Here is a 25,091-nt window from a genome sequence, read left to right on the forward strand (position 1 = left end):
CGCTTGCGCTTAGCAGAACGTGGTAAGGCATTGATCGCTTTCGATACCGCCGTTTGCAGTTGATCCGCAAAATCTGACGGCCACCGAATCTCTCCCGCAGGAGTAATGGTTGAACTCTGGGGCCCTCCATGTGCAATAGGAGATGAATGCAGGGAACGCACCTCACGGGACGGGGAACCCTCAGAGGTGGACGGCTCAGTAGTACTAGACATCCGTTTACTTTTAGATGCTGTAACTTTATTAAGGCATCTGGAACATAGCTGAGCAGGCTGTTCTACCAGAACCTCCTCACAATAAACACAGGAATGAGACCTTGTTAAAGAGGGAGAACCCTCTAACGCGTCAGAGTCCTCCATAGCTTGCGCTGTTATTACAGACTAGATTAACTTAATAAATAGGCACCCTGATAACCTCCAATGGCCGGGACACTCACCACCTCCTATGACCCGGACTACAGAGACCGTTTTGTCTCCTGCGCCGCTGATCAACAGAGGAGAGAAATAGCCACACCCAGTCACATGGAATGCCTGGCAGGACCACCCCTGCCTAAGGAGAAGTGCGAAAAAAGGCTGCGCAATACTCCCGTAAGTCACCTGAAAGTTCCACACATTGCCAGAGCCTCATCTCGCACATAACACAGCAACGACACAATAAACAATATCATGTATAACCTCCCCCCTATTCAATAATCCACTTTCCAGCAATATTAACCCTTGATTCTTTAAAGGTAAAAGGTGTCACACTGTGGCCACCGTTTTCCGTGTTCTTATGTAATAAAAAAATTAAACTATCTTACCAAAATCTACGCCGTGGAACAGGAACATGGCCCTTCAAGTGCGACAGGTTAGTAGCCTTGCTCCTGACATGGACTTGAGTGTAGAAAGCAGGCAGCGAAACTCGTCAACGCCGATTGCTTGTGGAGCCGTTAATAGGAGTTGGAATGGTTTGGCAGAAAGACTCTCCCTGCATCTCCGGACTCATTCGCCCAGGCTCTCACTGAGAGGCTGACAGGACTAGTTAAAACTCCAGTCCCAATGCGAAGAGTACTACCCTCCATAAGAGACTACTTCGATCTTCAGCACTTCTCTGCTGTCGTCCTGTGACGAAAGGCAAAGAATGACTGGGGGATGAGGGAAGTGGGGGAGGTATTTAAGCTTTTGGTTGGGGTGTCTTTGCCTCCTCCTGGTGGCCAGGTTCTTAATTTCCAACAGTAATGAATGAAGCCGTGGACTCTCCTCCCCTTTAGATGGAAATGAAGCATTAAAAAGGAGAAACTTACCAACTAATTCGCACTGCCAGCATTTAAACACATCATCATGATGGCAACTCAGGTGAAGGTCTCTGATGCGTTCAGTTTCAAAAGATGAAGAGCATTTTGTGCAGGTGAAAACCTGGCAATTTTCGTCATGTCTGTACCATGCTCTTTGTGTAACAAAACATTTCCTACACTGCAGACACTGATAGCTCTTTCTACTCCGTCTGTGTGATTGTATGTGCTTGTCCATCGATACCCATTTCGAAATGTAGCAACCACAGTAAATGCACTTAAAACGATCATGCCCGTTGTGACACTGCATATGAGTTCTGTAAGTGTCTTTAGTTTTAAGATCTAGTTGACAAGTGTCACAGATATACTTCTGTTTGTGAAATACATTTTCTTTCTTCCAGGTGTCTGTAGTGAGGCAGCCAGACTCTGCGTCTTTACTTGATGTTTCGGAAGAATGGGTCCTGGCCTCTGTTTTTGAAGACTCTGTTTCAACTACTAAGGAATGTGTCTTAATGTTGGAGATTCGACAGAGTCCCAGAGATAATAAATGTTCACACTGCGCATCTGCCTCATCTTTATCTTTTTGGGATAAAGGGGAGATAGCAGCAGCTGAAGATGAAATGGAGTCCAATTGGACCGACTCATCTAAATGAAACTGGGAAGTTTCTTCTTCAAAGAGTGAATTCACTTCACTTGTACTGACCACGTTTGTATTGCTGCTGTGATCACCAAGGGTCAAGTCACATGACTCAGGACTCATTGTGTTCAGCAGTCTATACATGGGCAACAAGAATGGCAACTTATCCAGGTTCTCCTCATTCTCTTTGTTCTCTTGAGCAACTTCCTCTCCAATACCATAAGAATCATTATCTTCTTGATTAGTGATTTCCAGCCTGCCTGGCATGAGATGCTGGTGCATATCAGACACATGGAGACTTATTTTATTTTTGACACTGCTGGTAAACTGGCATAACTTACACCTGTAAATTTCCACCAAAAACACCTCCACCAGACTGGATATCTGTGCATCAAATCCCTCTGCAGTAGATGTGTAAAATTGTGATGTTCCAATCTCTTCATTAATATGCAAGGCTGTTGGTGCAATGTATTGATATTTATACTTTAATTCATCCATGTCTTCAAGAAGCAAAGTTCATGAACCTATAGCAAATAAGATAAAGAGAAAATGCCAATGATCATTTAAAGGGACAGTACATCTTGCAATTATCAGACATTTCTGCTGTTTTGCTTTAAAATATGTCTGCAGTGTCCACCAAGACCTTTTTAATGGGTGCAACACCTGGCTGAATTATCGGACACCCTCACCCCCCAAAAAAATGTGCTAAAACTAGCTAATATTACAAAATTTTCAATGTTTTATTAAATTATAATTCAATAAATGTATGCGAAATAATGCAATTAATTTGTGCTTTGGATAGCATAAACGGTTATAATATTAGGAAGTATTACACTGTCCTCGTCTGGCTACTTTATAGGGTCACCTAGCTGGCAAAACTTTCTGTGGAAAACACTGGTCAGCCAAGTCTAAATATTTTAAAATAAATTAGCATCTAGTGCGTTGCAACGGTTTTTCAGTAGCCAAACTCCACCAACAATTGCCTTCTGTGGCTTGAGTCTGCAGACAAGGCTAGCTACAATCATTAGGTTTGTATAAAGTGCACTGTTTTACAATTGACATCCGTTAAAACCAATTAAGAAAAATATGTAGCAGGGTTAGCTGTGAGAAGTCTGCTATGTGCAATTCCAGATCTGAGATTTAGAAAAACCTAAATTTTCAGGACTAAATTACATGAAAAGGGAGATATATATATTTATTTGAGCAGAGAAATGTTTATACCAACCAAGACTTTAAAACCAAATGCAGGCTATGGCTTCGCTATATAGATGATGTATTTGGCGTGTGGAGGGGCCCTATTGCATCCTTAATAGATTTTGTAGATGACCTTAACAAGTGTACTGACAGCTTGAGATTTACCTTAAATTTTTCTGATACCTCTATAAATTACCTTGATACGATCATATATAAAAAAGATTCAGTTCTTAAAACAGATCTTTATGTTAAGCCAACTGATCGTAATACACTACTACAATACAACAGTTACCACCCTAAGAGAGTTTTTTCTTCCAACCCAAAAAGTCAATTTATAAGAACTATTAGAAATGTACAGGACAAGGATATGCAAGAAATTAGACTTGAGGAAATGGCCAACAAATTTAAAGAGAGAGGATATCCCCCATCTATGATCACTAGATGTAAAAATGAAGTTTTACACAAGAAAAATGTAAAATTAAAAAAGAACACTAAACGTATAATTTTTTCTTCAGAATTTAATACACAGTGATCATATTGCTAATATCATCAAAAAGCACTGGTATCTTTTGGGCAAGTTCAACCCCCATATATCTGAATTTCAAGTCCCCCCTATGCACTCATACAGACGGGTGAAAAACATTAGGGATACCTTGGTTAAGGCTGACATTGGTAGTACTAGCACTAATAGGATTACCTATCTCACTACTCCGAAAAAGGGCTCATACCCCTGTCTCCATTGTGCACAATGCAATGCTATGATAAAAGGTAAACACATAGCACAAACCAATGACCGAAAAATTCGAGAAATTAATGGGTACTACACTTGTGATACAGACTTTGTAGTCTACCTATTAAAATGCCCTTGTGGGAGGGGCTATATAGGGGAAACTACACGCCCCATTAGAGATAGGATTAGTGGGCATAAATCATCAATCAGATGCCAAGATAAAACCCTTCCAGTTTCCTCCCATTTTCTTGAAATGGGACACACTGTTAGCCAACTCAGGTACCAAATAATAGATCATATCCCTAAACTTAGGAGAGGAGACAATAGGGAACTTGAACTCAAAAAGAGAGAGGTGTGGTTGATTCAACACTTAAAAACTCTCCTGTAGGTCTGAATAGAGATTATGATCTCCATTTGTTTTTATACATTTTATCTATCTATCTATCTATCTATCTATATCTATATATATATTTTGGATGTCATGATTAAACTTTGCATCACTGCTCATGTGTTTAACTTTACCTATGTGTTTAACATTTTGTCAAAACTTTAAAAAAATGTGTTAAAATTTCCTACATGTGTAATACATGAATTGGCCCAGTAGATGGCAGTAGAAATTTCAATCAATGTCTGGCCATTATGGAGTTAATATGTATGCAATTAAGCTATCTGGCCTATTTAAAGCTGTGCTGCAGAGCAATCCATAACATGATTGAAACGTCGCTGTCTGTTCATTATGTCACCTTAATAAAGGTTATTTCACTTTTAAAACAGTGCTGGAGCCATCTACTTTTTTCCTTTTGGATTTATATATTAGAGGTGAGCAGGACCCTCTGGCTACCGTGCACTCTGCTACTTATTCCTGAACTGTTGATTTGTGCTGGACCTATTGCTTTATTTATATATATATATATATATATATATATATATATATATATATATATATTTTTTAACACACACCTATTTTACAATAATATTTTCAGATATATACAGAAATATATATTTTAAAATAAAAAAAAACTTTTTTCTATACGACAAACATAGGAATGTAAAATATGCGTACTACAGTTCGGGTTTCACGCCTTGAATCTAATGCAATGTTGGGTTATCGCAAATGAATTGCTAACCTCTATACAGTTATTGAAATATTAATATATAATAATTAAAAATGATTATAGATACTGTAAAAAATACTATATATATATATATATATATATATATAATTTTTTTTACAGTATGTATAATTTTTAATATTTTTTTTATACTTCAATAACATGCATTAAAATTAGCAATTATTCATGTGAGGTAACCCGACACAGTGTTAGACCTAAAGTGCAAAACACAAACCCCATTACACATATTTTAAATGTTCTTCACATAGATTTTTTTTTAATTCTTATTATATATATATATATATATATATATATATATATATATATATATATATATATATATATATATATATATATATATATATATATATATATATATAGTAATGTTAATGTAAAATTGATATCTATACCTATATATCAATAGGAATATATATACAGGTTTAGGAGTATGTACAGTGGATATAAAAAGTCTACACACTGTTAAAATGGCAGGTTTCTGTGATGTAAAAAAATGAGACAAAGATAAATCATTTCAGAAATTTTTCCATCTTTAATGTGACTTATAAAATATGCAACTTAATTGAAAAACAAACTGAAATATTTTTGGTGAAGGGAAGTTAAAAAAAAAAAAAATAATATGGTTGCATAAGTGTGCTTTGTTGAAGCAACTTTTGATTTTATTACAGCACTCAGTCTATTTGGGTATGAGTCTATCAGCATGGCACATATTGACTTGGCAAGATTTGCCCACTCTTCTTTGCAAAAACACTCCAAATCTCTCAGATTGCGAGGGCATCTCCTGTGCACAGCCCTCTTCAGATCACCCTACAGATTTTCAATCGGATTCAGGTCTGGGCTCTGGCTGGGCCATTCCAAAACTTTAATCTTCTTCTGGTGAAGCCATTACTTTGTCGATTTGGATGTATCCTTTGGGTCGTTGTCATGCTGAAAGATGAAGTTCCTCTTCATGTTCAGCTTTCTAGCAGAAACCTGAAGGTTTTGTGCTAATATTGACTGGTACTTGGAACTGTTCATAATTCCCTCTACCTTGAATAAGGCCCCAGTTCCAGATGAAGAAAAACAGCCTCAAAGCATGATGCTGCCACCACCATGCTTCACTGTGGGTATGGTGTTCTTTTGGTGATGTGCAGTGTTGTTTTTGCGCCAAACATATCTTTTGGAATTATTGCCAAAACGTTCGACCTTGGTTTCATCAGACCTTTGCATCAGAACTTTTCTCACATGTTTTTGGGAGACTTCAGATGTGTTTTTGCTCAATTTAGCTGGGCTTGGATGTTTTTCTTCGTAAGAAAAGGAAATTTATGCTTACCTGATAAATTAATTTCTTTTACGATACGACAAGTGCACGGATTTCATCCTTACTTATGGGATTACGCCTCCTGTTTAGTAGGAAGTGGCAAAGAGCACCACAGCAGAGCTGTATATATAGCTCCTCCCTTCCCTCCCACCTCCAGTCATTCGACCGAAGTTAGGAAGAGAAAGGAAAAGCCAAGGTGCAGAGGTGACTGAAGTTTAACAAAAATAAAAACCTGTCTTAGAAAAACAGGGTGGGCCGTGGACTCGTCGCATCGTAAAAGAAATACATTTATCAGGTAAGCATAAATTTCCTTTTCTTTTACAAGATACGAGTCCACGGATTTCATCCTTACTTATGGGATACAATACTAAAGCTATAGGACACGGATGAAAGGGAGGGACAAGAAATGAACCTAAACGGAAGGCACCACTGCTTGAAGAACCTTTCTCCCAAAAATAGCCTCAGAAGAAGCAAAAGTATCAAATTTGGAAAAAAAGTGTGAAGAGACGCCCAATTTGCAGCCTTGCAAATCTGTTCAACAGAAGCATCGTTTTTAAATGCCCATGAGGAAGCCACAGCCCTAGTGGAATGAGCCGTAATTCTTTCAGTAGGCTGCTGTCCAGCAGTCTCATATGCCAGACAGATGATACTCCTCAACCAAAAAGAAAGAGAGGTAGCCGTAGCTTTCTGGCCCCTACGCTTTCCAGAGAAAACAACAAATAATGAAGATGATTGACAAAATTCTTTAGTCGCCTGCAAGTAAAACTTTGGGGCACGGACCACGTCCAAGTTATGCAACAGACGCTCCTTCTTAGAAGAAGGATTAGGCCATAATGAAGGAACAACAATTTCCTGATTAATATTCTTATTAGAAACAACCTTTGGAAGGAAACCAGGTTTGGTACGTAAAACCACCTTATCCGAATGGAAGATAAGATAAGGCGAGTCATATTGTAAACGCTGAAAGCTCAAACTCTACGAGCAGAAGAAATAGCAAACAAAAATAACACCTTCCAAGATAACAACTTAATATCTATGGAATGCATGGGTTCAAACGGAACCCCTTGAAGAACATTAAGAACTAAATTCAAACTCCAGGGTGGAGCAATTGGTCTAAACACAGGCTTGATTCTGGTTAGAGGCTGACAAAAAAAAAGACTGAACGTCTGGAACATCTGCCAAACGTTTGTGTAGTAAAATTGACAAACCAGAGATTTGTCCCTTTAAGGAACTTGCTGATAACCCTTTCTCCAATCCTTCTTGGAGATATGACAGAATCCTGGGAATCCTAACTCTACTCCATAAGTAGCCCTTGGATTCGCACCAATAAAGATATTTACGCCATATCTTATGCTAGATCTTTCTAGTAACAGGCTTACGTGCCTGAATCAAAGTATCAATGACCGAATCAGAGAACCCCCGCTTAGATAAAATCAAGCGTTCAATCTCCAAGCAGTCAGTTGCAGAGAAACTAGATTCGGATATTGTAAGGGTCCCTGAATGTGAAGGTCCTGCCTCAATGGAAGCTTCCACGGTGGCAGAGAGGACATGTCTACTAGATCGGCATACCAAGTCCTGCGAGGCCACGCAGGCGCGATTAGAATTACTGAAGCCCTCTCCTGTTTGATCCGAGCAATCACCCGGGGAAGGAGAGCAAACGGTGGAAACACATAAGCTAGGTTGAACGACCAAGGCACTGCCAAGGCATCTATCAGTTCGGCCTGAGGATCCCTTGACCTGGATCCGTATCTTGGGAGCTTGGCATTCTGTCGAGACTCCATCAGATCCAATTCCGGTCTGCCCCATCTGAGTTCCCACTCCCCCGGATGAAACGTCTGTCTGCTTAAAAAGTCCGCTTCCCAGTTATCCACTCCTGGGATGTAGATTGCTGACAGATAACAAGAGTGAAGGTTATAAATAGAGCTTTTTTAGAAGTTAATAGACTTGACAGGGGTATCATGTTACAACATAACAGGAATCAAACCAATACAAAGTTTGACAAATTGAAGCCTAATTTTATTACAACTTTCAACCCTCAGTTTAGAGAAATTTGTGGCATCATAAATAAACATCTCCCAGTTTTAAGTGGTGAGGATAGCCTTGAAGACATAGCTAAGGATGGCCTCAATTTTATTTCTAAAAAGGGCCGTACAATTGGAAACATGGTAGCTCCAAGCATGTTGAAAAAACCTTCAGTATCAGGTAGCAGTTGGTTAAAAATCAAAGGACACTATAAGTGTCATTTCTTTAGTTGTATAGCCTGCAGTCATACAAATGTTACTGACAGATTTTAGTCTAAAAGTACTCAAAGGGTTTTTCTCTCTACTAGCTGTACCAATTGTCGCACTAATTATGTCATTTATTTAGCTGAATGTGTCCAATGCAATAAGCAATACGTAGGGTGTATCACGGGAGGCACGCACACATATTAGGGAGCATCTTAATAACATTGACAAAGAAAATGATGTGTCTGATTTGGTGCATCATTTTATGTTTGAGCACAACAAGTCAGTTACTAGCTTCAGATGGCAAGTGATAGAGAGGATATTGCATACTCCTAGAGGGGGTGACAGAATGCAAAGACTCTTGTATAGAGAAGCATTCTGGATATTCACTCTCCAAACCAGACGTCCTAAAGGCTTTAATGCAGTTGGGGACATCATCAACTTTTGGAAACATGGATAAACATAAATTAAGTGCTTATTGTAAGTAAATTAATACAAGAGATTTAAGAAGATATAAGTTGAGGTTTCAATACCTTTGGGGATTGACTATTAGAAGACTATCAAATGATAAGTCCTAATAATGGGTACTTAGATTGTGCAACTATATACATATATTTACACATATACATATATTTACACACACATATATATATATATAATCCAACTTATTTGCTTTCCATGGTCTCCATCTTTGTATTTAGATTTAGTATTCTACCTGTTTCTATTTATATCTATAGTTACAAAATTTAACTCATTTGTTTTCCTTCTTTATGGGGAAAAGGGAGGATATTATACTAGTTATCCTGTTTTGAATGCTTTAATACAATCAATACAAGGGACCCATCTGTTCACTTACTACACATTAATAAATATTATTGTCTTCAATTCTAGTTGATAATTTACCATTGTATTGCTTTGTGCCAAATATAGCATTTTTTGATATAGTGATGTATAAATGTCATTGTTAGATTAACTCCATTTTGGCAGCTATTTTTCCTTGTCAGTTCAGTGTAACAAATTACGCTGTGACCACCAGCTGTTCACCCTTGATTTCTATTAAGTTGGCTACTTAAAGGGTGAATACCGGATATCTTTAGGTCTATGATTAAGGCTAACTATCCAGCCGAAACGCGTAAGACCGACTGGCCGCTGATGGTTACAGCGTTTCCATTATCTTTGTTTTATATTTTCTATTTTAACCCCCATTTTTCTTTAAGTGTGTTTTTTTTTTTAGAAGATAAATAAAGTATCACCTTTGTCTTTTACCGGAGCTCACTGGGTTTCTTTGCTTGTTTCCAGATAACAAGAGTGAGCCTCCGCCCACCGAATTATCCTTGATACTTCTGTCATCGCTAAGGAACTTCTTCCTCCCTGATGATTGATGTAAGCCACAGTCGTGATGTTGTCCGACTAAAAACGAATGAATTTGGCCGAAGCCAACTGAGGCCAAGCCTGAAGCGCATTGAATATTGCACTCAATTCCAGAATATTGATTGGAAGAAGAGACTCTGACCGAGTCTACACACCCTGAGCATTCAGGGAATTCCAGACTGCACCCCAACCTAGCAGGCTGGCGTCCGTTGTCACTTTCACCCATGAGGGTCTGCGGAAGCACGTCCCTTGGGACAGATGATCCGGCGACAACCACCAAAGAAGAGAGTCTCTTGTCTCCTGATCTATCTGAGGAGACAGATTTGCATAATCTCCATTCTACTGCCTGAGCATGTTCAGTTGTAGCGGTCTGAGATGAAAACGAGCAAACGGAATGATGTCCATTGCCACCACCATCAATCCAATTACCTCCATGCACTGAGCCACTGATGGCCGAGGATTGGACTGAAGGGCTCAGCATGTATTCAGAATCTTTAACTTTCTGACCTCTCAAGAAAATTTTCATGGATATGGAATCTATCAGAGTTCCCAAGAAGGGAACCCTTGTCTGCGGAATTAGTGAACTCATTTCTAGATTAACCTCCCACCCGTGAGTCCTCAGAAAGGACAGAACCATGTCTATATGAGACTTTGTCAGATGGAAAGACGACGCCTGAATCAGAATATCGTCTAGATAAGGCGCCACTGCAATACCCTGCGGCCTGAGAACCGCCAGAAGGGACCCTAGAACCTTTGTGAAGATCCTGGGTGCTGTGGCCAACCCGAAGGGAAGAGCCACGAACTGAAAATGTTTGTCCAGGAAGGCAAACATTAGGAACTGATGATGATACTTGTGGATAGGAATATGAAGGTATGCATCCTTCAAGTCCACGGTAGTCATATATTGACCCTCCTGGATAATTAGTAAAATTTTTCAAATAGTCTCCATCTTGAAGGATGGAACTCTGAGAAACTTGTTTAGACTCTTGAGATCTAAAATGGGTCTGAACGTTCCCTCTTTTTTGGGAACCACGAAAAGATTTAAGTAAAACCCCTGCCCCTGTTCTAGTATTGGAACAGGACAAATTACTCCCATAGTAGAGAGGTCTCTTACACAGTGTAAGAATGCCTCTCTTTTTATCTGGTCTACAGACAATCGTGAAAGAAGAAACCTCCCCCTTGGGAGAGAATTTTTGAATTCCAGTTGATACCCTTGAGACACTATCTCCAGTGTCCAGGGGTCCTGAACATCTCTTACCCAAGCCTGGGCAAAAAGAGAAAGTCTGCCTCCTACTAGATCCGGTCCTGGATCGGGGGCCGCCCCTTCATGCTGTCTTGGGAGCAGCAGTGAGCTTCTTAGTTGTTTACCTTTGTTCCAAGCCTGGTTGGGTCTCCAGACAGTCTTGGCTTGCGCAAAATTCCCTTCCTGTTTAGCGGAAGAAGAAGCGGGGACTCCTTTGAAGTTCTGAAAGGAACGAAAATTATTATGTTTACCCCTCAGTTTAGCTGCTTTATCCTGAGGTAGGAGATGACCCTTACCTCCCGTAATGTCAGAAATAATTTCTTTCAAGTCAGGCCCGAATAGGGTTTTCCCTTTGAAAGGAATAGCCAAAAGCTTTGACTTAGATGACGCATCAGCAGACCAAGACTTTAACCATAACGCTCTATGCGGTAAAATGGCAAATCTGGCATTCTTAGCCCCCAACTTGGCAATCTGAAAGGCGGCGTCCGTAATAAAAGAATTAGCCAGCCTAAGCGCCTTAATTCTATCCAGAATTTTCTCTAAAGGAGTCTGTCTTAAGGGACTCTTCTAAGGCGTCAAACCAGAAAGCCGCCGCAGTGGTAACTGGTACAATGCAAGCTGTCGTTGTAAAAGGAAACCCTGATGAATAAATAACTTTTTTAAAAGACCCTCCAATTTCTTATCCATAGGGTCTTTGAAGGCACAACTGTCCTCAATAGGAATAGTTGTACGCTTAGCCAGGGTAGATATAAATCCCTCCACCTTAGGGACTGTTTGCCAAGAGTCCTGAATAGTGTCAGATATGGGATACATTTTCTTAAAATTAGGAGAAGGTGAGAACGGGATATCCGCTCTTTCCCATTCCTGTGTAATAATATCCGAGATTCTCTTAGGAACCGGAAAAACATCAGAGTAAGTAGGTACCTCTAAGTATTTGTCCATCTTACACAATTTCTCTGGTGGTACCACAATAGAGTCACAGTCATCCAGAGTCGCTAAAACCTCCCGAAGCAACAGGCGGAGGTGTTCAAGCTTAAATCTAAAGTACATGACGTCCGAGTCCGTCTGAGGCAACACATTTCCCGAATCAGAAAGTTCCCCCTCAGACAGAAGTTCCCTGACCCCCAAATCAGATCCCTGTGAGGGTACATTGGAAATAGCCAACAAAGCATCAGAGGTCGCAGTATTCAAATTGACTTCTGTCCTGCTGCGTTTGCCCTGTAACACTGGCAACTTAGATAACACCTCTGTAAGGGTAGATGACATAACTGCAGCCATATCCTGCAGAGTAAATGAAGTAGCCGCGGTTGAAGAACCCGGCGTCGCTTGGGTGGGCGTTAGAGGTTGTGACGCATGTGGAGAAAGTAGCGGCATACCCTGATTCTCATCAGACTGAGAAGCATCCTTAGACACACTTTCCTTAAAGAAAATCTGCCCTTTACATTGTAAGGCCCTTTCAGTACATGAGGGACAAAAAGTAAGAGGGGGTTCCACAGTGGCATCTAAACACATAGAACAAGTAGTTTCCTCAAGTTCAGACATGTTAAACAGACTAGCAATAGCCGTAATAGTTGGTCTTAACTCAATATATTTAGCTCTGAAGTCAAATTACATAGATACATTTTTTTTTACTAAAACGAGTACTGCGCCTTTAAATAATAAAAGCGCAACAATTTTTCTGTGATTAGCAAAACAGCGTTTGCGGTAATAAAAAATGCCCTTAAGTGTTCAAATAGACTTTACAATATTGTACTGCTTGTTTGGCAAGATATTTATCAACTAATATCAACTTTTATGAAGTTTATTAATTTTATCAACACTTAAGGCCTCTGCACCTCGCCACAGCTCTGCTGTGGCGCCTACCTGCCCCCAGATCACACTGCTTCGGCTTAGATAGCGATCCTAAGTCCCTCTGTACCCTTGGAGTACAAATCAACTTAGGCCCCACCGGAGCTCAGGACCGTGCTGCTTGTTCCGGATGAAGACTGCGCGACTGAGCGCACAAAAATAGGCCCCGCCCACCGTGGGCGTACTCGAGCCTCACTGATGCCCGCATGGGCCAAAAACCAAACATGTCGGATATATCAACCTAAATGATAAAAATGCCATGTGCCCCTCGTCATACACTCTTTACAATAAAAGTGCCAAAAAAACATAATAAAGCTCTCTCTCAGGCCTGTTATTTTGATGACCCAAAAACACCAGCCCATGGACAGCAAACCGCATCTCCCAGCGTCAGCCTACATATGAATAAGTGAAAATCAAACACACTGATAATATCATTATAATAAAGGGATCCAGGAACAACATTTTCATATCTATAGTGCTTACTGAGTATCCCTCCCCAGTTAGGGAAAAATGTCAGCCTGTTCTGAGTAACAAGTCTCCCCAGAAACAAATGACTGAACATACCTCAATGCTGCTTGTAGCATGACACGGTTCTTCACACTGAAGATATTTCTTTACACTACCTTCAACTGCTCAGTGGAAAACCAACCGGATCTTAGATAATGTTTGGTAAGATCATTAGCATCAGGGCAGAAAAATAAGATGTCTCCACTCCTCCTAGGGATTAAGTGACTGATGATTTCTCCCTGAGAAAAATAGTACTCACTGGCACCATTTTAAAATAAAAAACTTCTTGATTGAAGAATCTAAACTAACACCTCACTTTACCTCTTCCTATCACTAACACAGGCAAAGAGAATGACTGGGGTGGGAGGGAAGGGAGGAGCTATATATACAGCTCTGCTGTGGTGCTCTTTGCCACTTCCTGCTAAACAGGAGGCGTAATCCCATAAGGATGAAATCCGTGGACTCGTATCTTGTAAAAGAAAAGGCTTCCGTCTTGCCGTCTACCCCAAAGCCCAAACATATGAAGAATACGGGAGATTGTTGTCACATGTACTACACAGCCAGTACTTGCCAGATATTCCTGCATCTCCTTTAATGTTGCTGTAGGCCTCTTGGTAGCCTCCCAGACCAGTTTTCTTCTTGTCTTTCATCAATTTTGGAGGGACATCCAGGTCTTGGTAATGTCACTGTTGTGCCATATGTTCTCCGCTTGATGATGACTGTCTTCACTGTGTTCCATAGTATGTCTAATGCCTTGGAAATTCTTTTGTACCCTTCTCCTGACTGATAACTTTTAACAATGAGATCCCTCTGATGCTTTGGAAGCTCTCTGCGGACCATGGCTTTTGTGTAGGACGTGATTAAGAAAATGTCAGGAAAGACCTACTAGAACAGCTGAACTTTATTAAGGGTTAATCAGAGGCCCTTTAAACTATGGCAGGTGTGTGATGACTCTTATTTAACATGGTTTTGAATGTGATTGCTTAATTCTGAACACAGCTACATCCCCAGTTATAAGAGGGTGTGCACACTTATGCAAACGCATTATTTTTTTATTTTTTTTTTGTTTACTTCCCGCCACCTTAAAGATTTCAGTTTGTTTTTCAATTGAGTTGTGTAGTTTATAGGTCACAGTAAAAGGTGGAAAAAGTTCTGAAATGATTTATCTTTGTCTAATTTTTTACATCACAGAAACCTGACATTTTAACAGAGGTGTATAGACTTTTTATATCCACTGTATATATATATATATATATATATATATATATATATATATATATATATATATATATATATATATATATATATATATATATATATACACACACACACACACACACACACACATACATACATATATATATATATATACACATACATACATACACTGTGTGTGTGAATATATATCCTGTGCTCTTTATTGACTTCTATAAGGAGAATACATTAACGCGGCCACAATATTGTGAAGTCCTTTGGTTAGTGCTCGTCTGGTTTCGCCTTTGCGCAAACTTTTTACTTATAATATGAGCGCTATCACATGCTTGCAAAAAGATTACTTCTAGCGAAGTGTACGCTAGAGCAAAAGCGCTAAATAGTGCGCCACTTGTAATTTGGCCCAAAGATAGGAAGCCTGACTGGGTCTAGCAAGTATTTTCAGCAGGCAAACAACAAATGATGTTTCCCCACATAAAGTTTTAAAGACAGAACATACAGTGATCTGAGATGCCATCGTAGAAAATGCAGCATGTCTGCAGAAAGAACATGACACAAACAGGAACTGTTAGCGATTTAACTTTTCAGCGCTGCTCCACATTTGCCTGTTCTCTTCAAACAGAGCTGTTCTCTGACAGCACTGTGTAAGTTTTCCTTATCACAGTTCCTCCAGAGCAATGTGCTGTTTGAAGTGAACAGTCAAATATGCAGTTGCGCTGCAAAGTAGTAGTGCATTAATTGACTGGCTCTCATAGTTCGTTTCAAGCCCGTCCCCTAACCTTTCACAGTCTGCAAAGCTGTTTTTTTCTGAATGTAAAATGTTCGTATAAACAATGCACCTTTTTTAGAGTATGTCTGCAGCCAATTTGCAATGCAATTTTCAACTACTGCACTATATTATAAAACTTTAAATATTGCTTTATTCTCCAGTTAACTAACACATTATAAATGAACTGGTGCTTTAGTGTAACTGCCTAATTTAAAAATAACCTGCAGAAAGTTTTTCACTAAAAAAAATCTCATAGCAGAAAGTGAGAAAAAGTTCTGCCTCTGGGGTACAGCGTAAATATAATTTTTATATGCACTGTGAAACAAAACTATTATTATTGCTAGATTCACTTTATTGTGGTGGTTTGTTGTAGCATTTGAAATCTAAATATTAAAAACTAAAAAGGGACAGAGTAACCTAATTTCTTTCTCCCCTTTAATTTGTTCCCAATGATCTATTTTACCTGCTGGAGTGTACTAAATTGTTTACAAATAGTTCCTTTACTGAAAGTTTCTATACTTAAAGGGACATAATACTCTATGCTAAATGACTTGAAACTGATGCAGTATAACTGTAAAAAGCTGACAGGAAAATATCACCTGAGCATCTCTATGTAAAAAAGGAAGATATTTTACCTCACAATCTCCTCAGCTCAGCAGAGTAAGTTCTGTGTTAAAAGTTATACTTCACCTGCTCCCAGCTGCAGGTAAAAATAAAAAATAAATGAAGAAATGAACAGCAGCCAATCAGCATCAGCATTGCTGAGGTCATGAACTCTTACTGCGATCTCATGAGATTTGACATAACTCTCATGAGATTTCATAGTAAGCTGCCTTTACCTGATTGGTGAAATAATATGAGAGTGCACGATGCTAGTCCCTTCAGATGTCCCAGGACAGACACTAAAATGCTGCTTAGAAATCCTTTACAATGGGAGGTGGCTACGGAGGAACTTTTGAGGTAAAATATCTTTCTTTTTTACATAGAGATGTTCAGGTGATATTTTCTAGTCAGCTTTTTACAGCTATGCTGCATCACTTTCAAGTGTTTAAACATTTGGGTATTATGGCATTTAAGTACAAGCTATAGAAAAGTTGCTTAACCATAGTCAGCAAAACAAATTACACTCTCAGTCGGGTTGGATGAGATAAGTAATAAAATGTTATTTTTCAATAGTTCTCTCATATACAGACAGAGATAATATAAAGAAGCATGTGTGTGAACAGAAAGTGATAAAATAAGGAGATCTGATTTCCCAGCAAGCTCAACCCATTTAAATTAAAAAAAAAAAACAAAAAAAAAAACACAAAACCCCCCCACCATCTGCTATTTCATATACCAAAATAAACAAAGAAACAAATTTTCCCAAACATTTTATACTCTGTGGCTGGTATAACAAGTCATTAGAAACACATTAAAGTGATGTTAAATTCTAGTGCTTAAAAAACGCTAGGATTTACCATCACAAAAAATAAAAGGCAACCTTCATTCATCACAAAAAATTGATGAATAGGTTCCTTTATTTCACTGCGGCTTCAGCGCTAACCTAAACGCCTCCATCCATGGCATAGCTTAGTTTTTACAATAAGATGACGTTTCCACTTCTTAGCCAATAGCTGTGCTTGCCCTTTGGCATTTTGCAGTAGGTAAGCACAGCTATGGGCTAAGTGGTGGAAACGCTACAGAATTGCAAAACTGAGCTTTGCCGAGGCCGCCCGGAGGTGTTTAAGTTAGCGCTGAAGCTCCTGCAAAATAAAAGGTACCTATTAATTTCTTTTGTAAACCGATGAATGAAAGTCGCCTTTATTTTTAGTGATGGTAAACCGTAGCGTTTTTGAAACACTAGAATTTACCATAACTTTTTTACAGTACTCTGTCGCTTTAAATGCTTGTGTTCACATTTTGTTTGTTTTATATCTTTGTAAAAGTTGTAAGGTCATGAAAAAATAAAATATAAGTGAGGTGCCATAACATATTAAAACTATAATATTGATATATTGTAAATGTGATATTTTGCTTTCTCAAACCTTATGTATATAGAAGCAGAATACAGATTATGACATCTAACTTATGAGAAAGTTCAACAATTGCATTAATATTTTAGTGGTTTTAAAGTGACTGAACCACATTATAGTTGAGGCTGGGTAAGAACACACAAATAATTTTGCACAGTTGATTCTTTTAATTATACTGCTCCGTAGTGAGATATGGAGAAAAGACAGTCAGTGTCTTATAGGGTGACTTGACACCTCTGTGACTGGTAAACAATAGTGATATTTTACACAAACTCTAAAAATGTATTATCTATTGCAGGGCTCAACAAACCCAGGAGCCAGAGAGCCACTGGCTCCTAGAATTCTATACCTGACTCCTTACTTTTTGGGTTATTCTCCATATACAGTATCTATAAACAAATACCACTGTATGGCTCCTAAAAATTCTTACTGGCTTCTAAATTTTAAACAGATTTCTCAACCCCTGATCTATTGCACAGTTACAAGTATTAAAAATCTCTGCATTTAACATTGAACGTTTGGTTGGAAATGAAAGAAAAGAAACATAGAAAATTATGTATCTATAACATCTATAACAACAAAGGTATTATATTTGCTGCACATGATCTTTCGTTCATAATATTGATAATGAAAAAAAAAATCTGTAAATATTAAATTGTTTAGGTCTGCATCAATAAAAGCAAGTGGTACAAAGTTCAAAAGCAGACTGCACACAGCTAACATCAAGACTAAGCTTTGGCCTGTGGCTTGCCCTGGCGTACAGTAAAACTAAACCTGCAACATGCCTATTTAAGGCTCCCAATCTATAATGACGACCCCACCTCTCTTGTCGGCTTCCTTAATAACTATATCCTCTCTTTTATTCAATGCTTCCAATATTTTAAATTCCTGTTTATTTAAATTGTAATGTTTTGGACATCTTGTAATTTTCTCTAGATCTCTCATTATTAGTTTATTGAAAGTGTTTTTTTTTATTTTGCTCTAGGACTGATCTCCTGAGTTTTCAAGGAAGGGAGATTTTAACTCACTTGATTCTTTTTTTTTTTTAGGAAAAATCTTTACATTTACATTTAGAATGAATTTGAGCATCAATGAATAATTGGAAAGTATTAACTCCTGGAGTAGGTGTAAATTTGAATCTTTTTGATAGCACCATTTTTTCTTCCTCAATATCTTATGATAAAATATTAAAAATTCCCTGTATGTTTACCTCCTCTTTTTTTGTATTTTCTTCTACCTCCTCTAAAATGTCTGGAGTTCTCCTTCTCTTTCTCTGATTTTCCTGTCTAAGTGATGTATAGCTGTTGGGATACGTCCATTCTCTTATCTCATTCTCCCTGTTTGAATTTACTTTGTGTCTGTCTCTCTTGACTTCCATTGCAAAAACATAATTTATGCTTACCTGATAAATTCCTTTCTTCTGTTGTGTGATCAGTCCACGGGTCATCATTACTTCTGGGATATAACTCCTCCCCAACAGGAAATGCAAGAGGATTCACCCAGCAGAGCTGCATATAGCTCCTCCCCTCTACGTCAGTCCCAGTCATTCGACCAAGAATCAACGAGAAAGGAGTAACCAAGGGTGAAGTGGTGACTGGAGTATAATTTAAAAGATATTTACCTGCCTTAAAACAGGGCGGGCCGTGGACTGATCACACAACAGAAGAAAGGAATTTATCAGGTAAGCATAAATTATGTTTTCTTCTGTTATGTGTGATCAGTCCACGGGTCATCATTACTTCTGGGATACCAATACCAAAGCAAAAGTACACGGATGACGGGAGGGATAGGCAGGCTCATTATATAGAAGGAACCACTGCCTGAAGAACCTTTCTCCCAAAAATAGCCTCCGAAGAAGCAAAAGTGTCAAATTTGTAAAATTTGGAAAAAGTATGAAGCGAAGACCAAGTTGCAGCCTTGCAAATCTGTTCAACAGAGGCCTCATTCTTAAAGGCCCAAGTGGAAGCCACAGCTCTAGTGGAGTGAGCTGTAATTCTTTCAGGAGGCTGCTGACCAGCAGTCTCATAGGCTAAACGTATTATGCTACGAAGCCAAAAAGAGAGAGAGGTAGCAGAAGCTTTTTGACCTCTCCTCTGTCCAGAATAAACGACAAACAGGGAAGAAGTTTGGCGAAAATCTTTAGTTGCCTGCAAGTAGAACTTGAGGGCACGAACTACATCCAGATTGTGTAGAAGACGTTCCTTCTTTGAAGAAGGATTTGGACACAAGGATGGAACAACAATCTCTTGATTGATATTCCTGTTAGTGACCACCTTAGGTAAGAACCCAGGTTTAGTACGTAGAACTACCTTGTCTGAGTGAAAAATCAGATAAGGAGAATCACAATGTAAGGCTGATAACTCAGAGACTCTTCGAGCCGAGGAAATAGCCATTAAAAACAGAACTTTCCAAGATAACAATTTTATATCAATGGAATGAAGGGGTTCAAATGGAACACCCTGTAAAACGTTAAGAACTAAGTTTAAACTCCATGGCGGAGCAACAGCTTTAAACACAGGCTTGATCCTAGCTAAAGCCTGACAAAAAGCCTGGACGTCTGGATTTTCTGACAGACGCCTGTGTAACAAGATGGGCAGAGCTGAAATCTGTCCCTTTAATGAACTAGCTGATAAACCCTTTTCTAACCCTTCTTGTAGAAAAGACAATATCCTAGAGATCCTAACCTTACTCCAGGAGTAATGTTTGGATTCGCACCAGTATAGATATTTACGCCATATTTTATGGTAAATCTTTCTGGTAACAGGCTTCCTAGCCTGTATCAGGGTATCAATAACCGACTCAGAAAAACCACGTTTTGATAAAATCAAACGTTCAATTTCCAAGCAGTCAGCTTCAGAGAAGTTAGATTTTGATGTTTGAATGGACCCTGTATCAGAAGGTCCTGTCTTAGAGGTAGAGACCAAGGCGGACAGGATGACATGTCCACTAGATCTGCATACCAAGTCCTGCGTGGCCATGCAGGCGCTATTAGAATCACTGATGCTCTCTCCTGCTTGATTTTGGCAATCAATCGAGGAAGCAGCGGAAAGGGTGGAAACACATAAGCCATCCCGAAGTTCCAAGGTGCTGTCAAAGCATCTATCAGAACCGCTCCCGGATCCCTGGATCTGGACCCGTAGCGAGGAAGTTTGGCGTTCTGGCGAGACGCCATGAGATCTATCTCTGGTTTGCCCCAACGTCGAAGTATTTGGGCAAAGACCTCCGGATGAAGTTCCCACTCCCCCGGATGAAAAGTCTGTCGACTCAAGAAATCCGCCTCCCAGTTCTCCACTCCCGGGATGTGGATTGCTGACAGGTGGCAAGAGTGAGACTCTGCCCAGCGAATTATCTTTGATACTTCCACCATTGCTAGGGAGCTTCTTGTCCCTCCCTGATGGTTGATGTAAGCTACAGTCGTGATGTTGTCCGACTGAAACCTGATGAACCCCCGAGTTGTTAATTGGGGCCAAGCTAGAAGGGCATTGAGAACTGCCCTCAATTCCAGAATGTTTATTGGAAGGAGACTCTCCTCCTGATTCCATAGTCCCTGAGCCTTCAGAGAATTCCAGACAGCGCCCCAACCTAGTAGGCTGGCGTCTGTTGTTACAATTGTCCAGTCTGGCCTGCTGAATGGCATCCCCCTGGACAGGTGTGGCCGATGAAGCCACCATAGAAGAGAATTTCTGGTCTCTTGATTCAGATTCAGAGTAGGGGACAAATCTGAGTAATCCCCATTCCACTGACTTAGCATGCATAATTGCAGAGGTCTGAGGTGTAGGCGTGCAAAAGGTACTATGTCCATTGCCGCTACCATTAAGCCGATCACCTCCATGCATTGAGCTACTGACGGGTGTTGAATGGAATGAAGGACACGGCATGCATTTTGAAGCTTTGTTAACCTGTCCTCTGTCAGGTAAATCTTCATTTCTACAGAATCTATAAGAGTCCCCAAGAATGGAACTCTTGTGAGAGGAAAAAGAGAACTCTTCTTTTCGTTCACTTTCCATCCATGCGACCTTAGAAATGCCAGAACTAACTCTGTATGAGACTTGGCAGTTTGAAAGCTTGAAGCTTGTATTAGAATGTCGTCTAGGTATGGAGCTACCGAAATCCCTCGCGGTCTTAGTACCGCCAGAAGGGCACCCAGAACCTTTGTGAAGATTCTTGGAGCCGTAGCCAATCCGAATGGAAGAGCTACAAACTGGTAGTGCCTGTCTAAGAAGGCAAACCTTAGATACCGGTGATGATCTTTGTGTATCGGTATGTGAAGGTAAGCATCCTTTAAATCCACTGTGGTCATGTACTGACCCTCTTGGATCATGGGTAAGATTGTCCGAATAGTTTCCATTTTGAACGATGGAACTCTTAGGAATTTGTTTAGAATCTTTAAATCTAAGATTGGCCTGAAAGTTCCCTCTTTTTTGGGAACCACAAACAGGTTTGAGTAGAACCCTTGTCCTTGTTCCGACCGCGGAACCGGATGGATCACTCCCATTATTAACAGATCTTGTACGCAGCGTAGAAACGCTTCTTTCTTTATCTGGTTTGTTGACAACCTTGACAGATGAAATCTCCCTCTTGGGGGAGATAATTTGAAGTCTAGAAGGTATCCCTGAGATATGATCTCTAGTGCCCAGGGATCCTGAACATCTCTTGCCCAGGCCTGGGCGAAGAGAGAGAGCCTGCCCCCCACTAGATCCGGTCCCGGATCGGGGGCTCTCGGTTCATGCTGTCTTTGGGGCAGCAGCAGGTTTCCTGGCCTGCTTGCTCTTGTTCCAGGACTGGTTAGGCTTCCAGCCTTGCCTGTAACGAGCAACAGCTCCTTCCTGTTTTGGTGCAGTGGAGGTTGATGCTGCTCCTGTTTTGAAGTTCCGAAAGGGACGAAAATTAGACTGTCTAGCCTTAGCTTTGGCTTTGTCTTGAGGTAGGGCGTGGCCCTTACCTCCTGTAATGTCAGCGATAATCTCTTTCAAACCGGGCCCAAATAAAGACTGCCCCTTGAAAGGTATATTAAGTAATTTGGACTTAGAAGTAACATCAGCTGACCAGGATTTTAGCCACAGCGCCCTACGTGCCTGTATGGCGAATCCTGAGTTCTTAGCCGTAAGTTTGGTTAAATGTACTACGGCCTCCGAAATGAAGGAATTAGCTAGTTTAAGGACTCTAAGCCTGTCCGTAATGTCGTCTAGCGTAGATGAACTAAGGTTCTCTTCAAGCGACTCAATCCAAAATGCTGCCGCAGCCGTAATCGGCGCGATACATGCAAGGGGTTGTAATATAAAACCTTGTTGAACAAACATTTTCTTAAGGTAACCCTCTAATTTTTTATCCATTGGATCTGAGAAAGCACAGCTATCCTCCACCGGGATAGTGGTACGCTTAGCTAAAGTAGAAACTGCTCCCTCCACCTTGGGGACCGTTTGCCATAAGTCCCGAGTGGTGGCGTCTATTGGAAACATCTTTCTAAATATTGGAGGGGGTGAGAACGGCACACCGGGTCTATCCCACTCCTTAGTAACAATTTCAGTTAGTCTCTTAGGTATAGGAAAAACGTCAGTACTCGCCGGTACCGCAAAGTATTTATCCAACCTACACAGTTTCTCTGGTATTGCAACGGTGTTACAATCGTTGAGAGCTGCTAATACCTCCCCTAGTAATACCCGGAGGTTCTCCAATTTAAATTTAAAATTTGAAATATCTGAGTCCAATCTGTTTGGATCAGAACCGTCACCCACAGAATGAAGCTCTCCGTCCTCATGCTCTGCGAGCTGTGACGCAGTATCAGACATGGCCCTAGCATTGTCAGCGCACTCTGTTCTCACCCCAGAGTGATCACGCTTGCCTCTTAGTTCTGGTAATTTAGACAAAACTTCAGTCATAACAGTAGCCATATCTTGTAATGTTATCTGTAATGGCCGCCCAGATGTACTAGGCGCCAAAATATCACGCACCTCCCGGGCGGGAGATGCAGGTACTGCCGCGTGAGGCGAGTTAGTCGGCATAACTCTCCCCTCGCTGTTTGGTGAAATTTGTTCACATTGTACAGATTGACTTTTATTTAAAGTAGCATCAATACAGTTAGTACATAAATTTCTATTGGGCTCCACCTTGGCATTGGAACAAATGACACAGATATCTTCCTCTGAGTCAGACATGTTTAACACACTAGCAAAAAACTTACAACTTGGTTATAATCTTTTTTAGCAAAAAACGTACTGTGCCTCAAAGAGGTACTAACGATTAAATGACAGTTGAAATAATGAACTGAAAAACAGTTATAGCATCAAACTTTAAAACAACAAAACTTTTAGCAAAGGTTTGTTCCCATTAGTAAAATAACAATAATTAAATTTGACATAAAAAATACAAAGCAACGTTTTTATTCACAGTCACTATAAGAATTCTCACAGCTCTGCTGAGAGAATTTACCTCCCTTCAAAGAAGTTTGAAGACCCCTGAGATCTATCAGAGATGAACCGGATCATGCAGGAAATATAAAAGTAACTGACTGGTATTTTTTGATGCGTAGCAAAGAGCGCCAAAAACGGCCCCTCCCTCTCCCACACAGCAGTGAAGAGAAACGAAACTGTCACAATTAAAGCAAAAAAACTGCCAAGTGGAAAATAATGCCCAAATATTTATTCACACAGTACCTCAGCAATGTAAACGATTCTACATTCCAGCAAAAACGTTTAACATGATAAATAGTTATTAAAAAGGATTAGTGACCTTTAACAGAGTAGTTCCGGTGAAATACCATCCCCAGAATACTGAAGTGTATACATACATGTCATTTTAACGGTATGGCAGGATTTTCTCATCAATTCCATTCAGAAAATAAAAACTGCTACATACCTCAATGCAGATTCATCTGCCCGCTGTCCCCTGATCTGAAGCCTTTACCTCCCTCAGATGGCCGAGAACAGCAATATGATCTTAACTACTCCGGTTAAAATCATAGTAAAAAACTCTGACAGATTCTTCCTCAAACTCTGCCAGAGAAGTAATAACACGCTCCGGTGCTATTTTAAAATAACAAACTTTTGATTGAAGTCATAAAAACTAAGTATAATCACCATAGTCCTCTCACACATCCTATCTAGTCGTTGGGTGCAAGAGAATGACTGGGACTGACGTAGAGGGGAGGAGCTATATGCAGCTCTGCTGGGTGAATCCTCTTGCATTTCCTGTTGGGGAGGAGTTATATCCCAGAAGTAATGATGACCCGTGGACTGATCACACATAACAGAAGAAAGGGGAATCTGAATATTATACCTCAGAAGATTGCCACTTATTTCCTCTATTTTCAGAGTTATCTCTTTTTAGGTCTGTGTGGGTTCTCTTTAGATGTAATGTTGGATGTGTTTTTATTTCTATTTGTATGTGTAAACAGAGGGTCCTGGTGCAATAATTTTTTTGGGGCCTGCCAAGACATACTGCACTTGCATAAAAGCATATCACCAGTTTTGGGATACATACAGGCAGTCTCCAGGTTACAGACATCCGACTTAAGTACAATTCTGTCAGATAATTTGTGAATGACATTATGTAATATATATTTTTACACATATACATGTATGATGTAGAGAAAGAATATATTTGTATGTGAAAATCTGGCTAATGTGAGTTGCATTAAATTCTGG

The 25,091-nt window shown here is 39.8% G+C and overlaps 1 protein-coding gene across 2 annotated transcripts in view; it reads right to left on the minus strand.

The window, feature by feature from the left end:
* LOC128660719 (zinc finger protein 808) overlaps positions 1 to 25,091 on the minus strand; it is a 218,183-nt gene that overhangs the window by 141,337 nt on the left and 51,755 nt on the right. For both annotated transcript variants that reach the window (XM_053714685.1, XM_053714684.1), the window contains exon 2: positions 1,280 to 2,428. In XM_053714685.1, the coding sequence (XP_053570660.1) occupies positions 1,280 to 2,402 (1,123 nt within the window). In that variant the 5' untranslated portion in view covers positions 2,403 to 2,428. The remainder of the gene's footprint in view (positions 1 to 1,279; positions 2,429 to 25,091) is intronic.

Source organism: Bombina bombina, chromosome 5 (genome assembly GCF_027579735.1).
Source record: "Bombina bombina isolate aBomBom1 chromosome 5, aBomBom1.pri, whole genome shotgun sequence".
NCBI lineage: Eukaryota > Metazoa > Chordata > Amphibia > Anura > Bombinatoridae > Bombina > Bombina bombina.